The sequence below is a fragment of the Procambarus clarkii genome, chromosome 66 (genome assembly GCF_040958095.1).
Source record: "Procambarus clarkii isolate CNS0578487 chromosome 66, FALCON_Pclarkii_2.0, whole genome shotgun sequence".
Classification (NCBI taxonomy): domain Eukaryota; kingdom Metazoa; phylum Arthropoda; class Malacostraca; order Decapoda; family Cambaridae; genus Procambarus; species Procambarus clarkii.
The window spans coordinates 8,871,102-8,879,316 of NC_091215.1; the positions used below are offsets into that span (position 1 = coordinate 8,871,102).

Below are 8,215 nucleotides of genomic sequence, written 5' to 3' on the forward strand. Positions count from 1 at the left end.
ACCACTTATATCTGACGTTCAAATCTAAGGTGGCTAACACGTGACCTTCAAAGATTAGCTAACTTATACCTAGTAGAATAACACCTAACCCTGAAACCTCAGTAAACTAATACCCGACCTTCAAAGATTATTAGACTAACACCTAACCTTCAAAACTTAGTAGCCTAAAACCTTACCTGCTAAGCTGAGAAGACTAAGACGACCTTCAAAACACAATAGGCTAACACCTGACCTTCAAAGCGTAGTAGACTAATACCTGACGTTCAAAGATCAATAGATTAATAAGTGACCTTCATAGTTCAGTATACTAATACGTGACCTTCAAAGCTAAATAAACTAATACCTGCCCTTCAAAACTCAGTTGACTAAAATCAACCCTTCAAAGCACAGCAGACTAATACATTTTTAGATTTTTTTCTCAGTGATATTCCTGCATGGGGCTCTAAGCCTCTGGCTGGCCCACTAAGTGTTACTTGTTTTTGTTTGTTTTACATAGGTGGAGTATGAGTATTTATGACTCGTATGTTCGTTTCGATAAGATTATGCACTATATCTTTAACAACTTCTTCTGCTCTGTTGATTATTTGTTGATATCTTATTGGGTTTGTTACTGTGCACTGTGTTAAATAATGTAACAGTGGTCTGTCGGGCATTTTTCCTCAGTGCTAACATTTCCTGTCATCTTCTGGAACCTTTAAGCCTATTTCAAAAGCACATGGGTATCCAAGTGTGATGCGATGTAAGTGTACTTCTGTTGTTCTACTGCTCCCTTTTATCAAATTAAGTTGTTCGTAGTTGGTTGAATTCTTGTACTAACCCGCAGATCCTAATGTTGCAACTGCTGTGTTGTGGTCACTGTACGTCTTCTGCATTGCTCTATTTCAAATTTCTGTAAACTCTAATTATGTGATTGATTCAGTGGTATGTAAATGTCTACATTTTGTCTTAGTTCCAGGTTTGCAGCTTCGTCTACAATGTCATTCCCTATTATTCCCACATGACTTCGCACCCAGTTGATAAGTATCTGACGGCCTTGACGTTTGAGTGTTTGCATTAATGATATGACGTTTATGGTCAGATGGCTGTTGTCACGTATCGGTTCTTGTTGCATGGTTTCAATGGCAGTTCACGAATCCGTATTTATGACAACATGTCGGTGTTCAGCAAGAGCATGTTCCAAAGCCTATTGAATGGCTAGCATCTCTGTAAAGTTGAACACCCATTTGAGTCTCTCCAACTAACTACAGAATTTCGTGCCTTAACTGCTGCTCCGGTTTCTTGTCCCTGCTGGTCTACTGATCCATTTGTGAAGTATGTGGTGATATCAGATGCAAAATTTGCTACTATATTCATCTATGCAAAGCTGCATAGCAGATCAGGATTAATGTTTTCTTTTTTCCTTCAAGAACCATAATCCTGGTCTGCTGGCAGCAATTCCCAAAAGGTTTTCATAACCAAGTCTGCATGTATTTCGTCGACACCACTCTGACTGTATTTGTTGTATCGAATGTATTGGTGGTGTTTATTGCACAATGGGTCCACATGTTGCTATTCGAAGCTCCTCTGTCCCCACGTTAGTACTCCAGTGATTCTTATCTTTATCTTTAGGTGAACTGATTCTTGGTCTAGTCACTATCTTGGTCAGCATGCAGGCAGCAATCCCTTTTACCCTATTTCAATCGATGTTAGTATAGTTTCTAGTCTTAAGTTCAGTATTTTTGTCCATCTGGGAGCCGATGTTATGACTAGCATTGCACCATTTTAAATAACCTCAATCTTTGCCCACTGGTCAGGAGAAAGAGTGAGTAAAGCAGGCGCTGCATAATCAACCAGGGAACGAACTCTGTGTATGTAAAACATTCTTAATATTTTGAGTCCTGCTCCGAGACGGGGCCCTGTGATTTGTTCTCAATATATTCAGTAATGATTTTTGCTCTCTCCTACAGATATTGAATTTGCTTGCTGAATGTCATTTTAAAATCAATCCACACTCAAAGATATTGATATTGTCATCCACTGAAGGTTAATGTAGTGAATGCGTAGATGCCTGTCTGGAGTGTTGCGACCTAGACTCATTGCCTTTGAGTTCTGTGTAAATATTTTTAGCCATAAAACGTTGCATTCAGATGTTACTTTATCTAACGTTCCTTTGTTTTTTAAAGCACATTTGTTGTTCTGCACTTTAAAAAAAAGTACAAGACCTTTGACGATTATTGCTATATCAGCATAGGTGATCTTTAGCTGATCTGATAGCTGATCTATATCTGATCTGATCTATTGGGAGCTGGTCGGCCGAGTGGACAGCACGCTGTACTTGTGATCCTGGGTTCGATCCCAGGCGCCGGCGAGAAACAATGGGCAGAGTTTCTTTCACACAATGCCCCTGTTACCTAGCAGTAAAATTGGTACCTAGGTGTTAGTCAGCTGTCACGGGCTGCTTCCTAGGGGTGGAGGCCTGGTTGAGGACCGGGCCGCGGGGACACTGATAGCCCCGAAATCGTCTCAAGATAACATAAAGATAGCTTGGCAATTTAACCCTACTCTGCAAATGTCATGGTAACTAGGTTTACCATAGGGATGTAAAAAAGACTAGGACTGACTCCTCCTCCTTGTGGAGTCCCATTCTTATTCAAGTGGTAGTCTGACACTTGGCCTTGCAGCTTTACTCTGGCATCCCTGTGACTTACGTAATCTTGAATCCATGTTAGCATGTTTCCCTTTATAACTTTTTCAACTACGGTGTGTAAAATTGCTTGCAGGCTTGCAAGGTCAAATGCTTTTGCTAGAACCGGATCCGAGGTAACTGTTTCTAGTAATGTTACTATGCATTTGGCAGTACCTACCTATCTCTTCTGAAGTCAAATATGTGCTTATGCAGATGTCCAGTCTTCGACATTTGCCTATTAAGGCTATCAGTTCTGCAGTTTCATTTATGCATGATGGGTATGAAATGGGTCTAAATGCCAGATTCTCTCGGCTTTTGATTCTGAATGATGTCTGCTTTTTTCAAACAGGTTGGTAGTTTGCGTTGCTCCCAAGATGCATTGATAACGTCTAATATTCCATTTTCTCCATCAGGACCTGCATGTGCCTTCAATGAGTATGTAATGTTACTAGCACCTGGTGCAGTATTCTTACCATCTTCTTTGGCTCTGATTAGTTCTTGTTTGGTAAAGGGACAGTGTTATGACAATGCTTAACCAGATCAGATTGGATATGCTGAGGTCATACCAGTAATTGTTAATGTACATGTATTACAATTTTACTCGGCTGCAATATTTAAATTTATTTACATAGTTAACTCAGAAGTATTTAACTCATGAGAGGAGATTCAGGACTTGGTTAAATTTCATTGTTTGTGAACTTTAACTTTTGAGTGAAGATTCCTGACTTCTTTTCAGTTATTGTTGAACTCTTACTTTTGAAGACGAAATAATTTACTTTGTCATTTGCCAGTCATTGAGGAAACTAATTTCAGTAGAGTGTTTCTAGATTCTGTCATATTTTCAGTCATTGTGGACTGGAACGAGAACGGCGCTCCCTCTATATTCGAAGAAAACAAATAACGAAACATCTCAAACGCTGCACTCTATCCCAGTAACGACGAGGAAGGCTATCTATGGAAGTAGAAATGATCGAGCTGAAGCCGAGAGAATCATATAAAATCAGAGAGGCAAAGGGAGCAAAAGGCCATAAGTGAAACAGAGAGGAACCCGAAATACATTTTCTCGTATATAAAAACAAAAAAATTACATCCAGCATTGGGCCCTTGTGCAAGGGTGATGGATTTTTCACATATGAAAACAAACAAATGAGTGAAATACTGAGGCGTCAGTACGATTCTGTTTTCAGTAAACCCCTGACCACATCGAAGATCGATGATCCAAATGAATTCTTCATGAATTTGACGCCAACATCGAACCACATCAGATGTCACCCTAACCCCACTAGAATTTGAAGTAGCCATAGACAGCATGCCAATGCTGTCTGCATTGTCTGCACACAGCATGCTATTGCTATCTGCATTCTCTGCACACAGCATGCCAATGCTATCTGCACTAGACTCACTCAGGAATTCTATATTCATAAAGAAGTGAATAACACCACTTTGACAGGCCCTAAACATCTTTGGAGATGGAGCCTAGACACTGGCGTCATCTGACATATTTAAAACAACGGAGATCGCGCCCACTTCACAAAGGTAGTAAAGCAGATGCAAAAAGTATAGACCTCACATATAAAAATCTTTGAAAGTGTGCTAAGAAGAAAGATTACAAATCGCATGGAAACACATCTACATAACCCTGGCATCCTAGGTGATATTTAGCGCCAATTATTGATTATTATTGATTATTCTGATTGTTCCGCACATTTGATGGTGCTACATAGCCTTCCCGGTTTGGTGCCTTCTTTTGATAATTACTTACTTACTTCTCCCTCTACTCTTCGCCGTCTTGATGCTTTGCACCATACTGGGTTGCGCCTCAGCTCTGGTGCCTTTCGTTCGACTCCCGCCCTCAGCTTACATGTTGACACTGGCTTCCATTCTCTCCAGGACCGCCGTGATCGCTACTATCTCCGCTATCTTGCGCGGTTCGTACTATCTTGTGCAGTCGTAGCAACATCCTTCCACTCGCCTCTGTTTTGCTTTGACTTTACCCCTCCTGTAGTTCATGTTCCTCTTCACCGCCTCCCTCTTTCTGTCCAGTTATCTCACTTACAGGATTCTTTTTCAGTTCGTATCTAATATTTCTCCTCGTATTGTTCTTTCCTTGCCCCCTTGGATTCCCACCCACCCCAACCTCCAAAATTTTGTACATCCTTGACCCACAACGCTAAAGCTTTTACCCCTCCTACGGTTCTGAAACCCCTTTTTCTTGTGCACTTTTCTTCACACACCTGCTCCGTTTCCACCTTCACTGATGGGTCTAAGCCTGCGTACGGTTTAGGCTACTGTTGTTTTTCCTGACCGCACTTGTCACCTTCTTCCGGAGACTAGCATGATCACAGCAGAACTTTATGCTACTCTTTGTGCACTTCGTCTCCTGATTTCTCATTGCCAATCCTACTTTGTGGTTGTAGTTGACTCACGTAGTGCCCTCATGGCTCTAGGGTCCTTTAAACCAGTCCATCCAGTGGTCGTTGAGATTCAACATTGGCTGTTTCTTATCTCTAGTAAATTTAAATCCGTAGAGTTTTGCTGGGTTCTTAGCCATATTGGTATTTCTTTTATTGAGCATGCGGATGCTGCTGCATGAGAAGCAATCCGCTCTTGTCCCATCTCCCGTAAAGGTATTCCTTATTCTGACTTTTACCTGGTTATTCATTCCTCCATCCTTGCCTGTTGGCAGGATTGTTGGTCTTCTGTTGTTGGTAATAAACTGCGTACTCTTAAGCGTAGTGTGCCGCCGTTGCCTTCCTCCCAGCACCGTAACCGCTGGTGGGAAACAGCTCTGGCAAGGTTGCGTATTGGCCATACATACTTAACTCGTGGTCATTTAATGGTGCGCCACCCTGCTCATTATTGTTCAAATAGCATTGTCCCTCATACAGTCGTGCATATTCTTGTTGAATGTCCTGACTTCCTGGATGAGCGTGTGTCTTGCTTTCCGGCCATCCCTCCCGGTCACTTGTCCCTCGATAGAATTCATGGTAAATTGGATACTTTTGACATCATTCACCTTATGAGTTTGTTCTCGAATTGGCATCCTTGGAAATATTTAGCACACTCTGATTATTCTGCAAATTTGATGGTGCTACATAGCCTTACTGGTTTGGTACCTTATTTTGATTATTACTTACTTACCAGACTGTTGTTGGTAGTCAGTATGTCCAATTCGCGTTGTTTGTCCTCTTGTGCTCCGTCTTGTCTCATTGTGCCCCCTCCCCGCTCAGCTCGTTGTCGCCGTGTGGGGGCTTCGTGGGCGGCTGCCGGAGTGTGATGCTCCTTGGGACAGTCCTCTGTCCTTTTTCTAGCCTTGTGCTCCTGCTGCCGTCCTCTCCAATTCTGCTGGGCATCTTTTCCTTTTCCTTCTGTTTCGTTTTTCTCCCCCCTCTTCTCCTATCTGCTTGCCGTTTCCTGCCGACCTTTTGCTCGTTCTGGTTCTTCCCTTGGACTTCTTCTATTTTGACGCCCGGGAGCTTGAGGAGGCATACTCGTGCACCCGTGGAACTGCAGTACCCGACGTCGAGAGCGAGGGGAACCTTTTATTGTCAATCCCCACTTCGTCACTGAACCCGATCTCGACGGACTGTCGGTTTCTTAAGGTGGCGTTTGTGGGGCGTATACTCGCGACGCACCCCTAGGAGGCCCCGACAAGATCGGCGATAGCTTCTTGTTGGGTGTCCTGCCTCTAATTGTGGCTCCATGGTGGGTGTGGGGGCACATTCGTGAGTGAATTCTTCTTTCGTCAAGATGATTACCCCTGCTTCGGCTTCTTCTGGTTTACCTTCTCAGGCTCGTGGGGTGGGCGACCAAGCCCCCGAGTCGGTCCGTATTGGAAGACCGGGCTCTGTAGCCTCCGCTGCATTGGGCCCCGACCTTGCTCCTCCTTTGGCCTCTCTGACTCCTTCCTCTGGCTCCCCTCCCTCCTCTGTGGTTAGGTCGAGCCCCAAGCCCCCAGTGGTGACTACCTCGTCCCCTGGCGCGGCTCCTTCTCTGGTTGTAACTACTGCACCTTTTAACCCCTCTCTCTCTGGGGGTTCTCACCGCCTTCCTCGTCACGGCCGCCCTCGCTCGATTCCTTCCAGTTTCTGCTACCTATCAAGCCTTGTTTGGTCCCGCTTCGTGGGCCAAATATTTTGATCTCCTCCCTCTTGATTCTGCGCCTCCTGACGATTTCTCCCTCCATCGACATCTCATTGATTCCGTGGATGCCTCCATTACTTTCAACCCCACTCGTCTCGGTACACGTGTCGTTGCTGCTCCTTCTCAGGATGCTGCTTCCCGCTTGGCTGCCTTATCCTGCCTTGGCGAGACCCCCGTTCGGGTCTCGAAGAACGCTCAGTTGAATGCCAGTGTTGGCACTATTTGCTCCCGCCCCATGTTGCGACCGGTGTTCGGGACCTGCGCGACTGCCACGACGATATTCGCCATATCCTCACTGCCCAGGGCCATTCTATTCTCCAGGTGGACACGTTTACTCGTCCCCCTCGTGGTAGTCGCCGTCAACCCCTCCAGGTTGAGAAGATTACCTTTGATGGTAGGACCCTTCCACCCTCTGTCATTCTTGCTGGTGCCAGGTGCTCTGTCCAGGAGTACATTCCTTCTCCTCGGCTCTGCAACAAGTGCTGGAGGTTTGGGCATGGTGCCCTCCGCTGCTCCGGGACTGTCTCTCTCTGTCCTTTGTGTGGTGGCGAAGGTCACTCTAAGTCGGAGTGCGCTTCTCCCCAGGCTCGTTGCCTCAACTGCGGTGAGGCCCATCCTACCTTCTCCCGTGCGTGTGTCCATTACAAGCTTGAGGCAGCTGTCCTCAACTTGAAGCACCGGGAGCGTTTATCTTTTCCTGAGGCGAGGCGCCAGGTTCGCCGGCTCCCGCCTTATGCTAATATCTCTTATGCTCGCGTGTTGCGCTCTTCCTCTCCTCGTCCTTCCCGCCTTCCTCAGACTCACAACCGTTTCCGGGCCTTGGACCCTGATGCGCCCACTGCCCCCTCCTCTGTCCCTTTGGGTTCTCTCCCGAAGGATCCTCCTCCTGGTCCTCTGTCTGGGGTTCCCCTTCCTTCTACCCGGTCTGTCGTGTCTTCTGTGTCTTCTTCCTCGTCCCCCTCCGATCCTCCTTCCCATCCTCTTCCTCCATCTATCGGCTCTCCCCACCGCCTGTCGGTGCGGGCGGATGTCCATCGCTCTCCTAACGGCCGTCGTGTGTGCTCTCGTTCGGCTTCTCCTGTTGAGACACTGGAATCCGTTGCCCGGTACGTAGTTGCTGGGACACCGGTCTCTTTAAGTCAGAAGCGTAAGCCTGGCTCCTCTCCTTCCTCTTCCCCGGCGGGTAAGAAGGCTTCGCTTTCTTCCTCAGCTCCTCCTTCTGGCTCTGTTGCTCCTTCCCCTCCCGTTTCAGTGCTTGCGCCCCCTGTTCCTGCTATGGAGGTTTCTTTGGCCCCTGCTTCCCTTTCGGTTGCTGCTCTTGCTGGGGTGCGCTCCCCTCTTTCTACTCCCCCTCTTCCTGCTGCTGTCCTTGACTGCTCCTCTCCGTTGTCTCCTCCTCTTCCTCCT

The 8,215-nt window shown here is 46.1% G+C and overlaps 1 protein-coding gene across 1 annotated transcript in view; it reads left to right on the forward strand.

Annotated features, from left to right (window-relative positions):
- LOC138355199 (F-box DNA helicase 1-like) overlaps positions 1-4,500 on the forward strand; it is a 71,044-nt gene extending 66,544 nt beyond the window's left edge. Inside the window, exon 8 of the mRNA XM_069310053.1 lies at positions 3,511-4,500. Within this exon, the coding sequence (XP_069166154.1) occupies positions 3,511-3,663 (153 nt within the window). The 3' untranslated portion in view covers positions 3,664-4,500. The remainder of the gene's footprint in view (positions 1-3,510) is intronic.
- Positions 4,501-8,215: the final 3,715 nt, after the last annotated feature.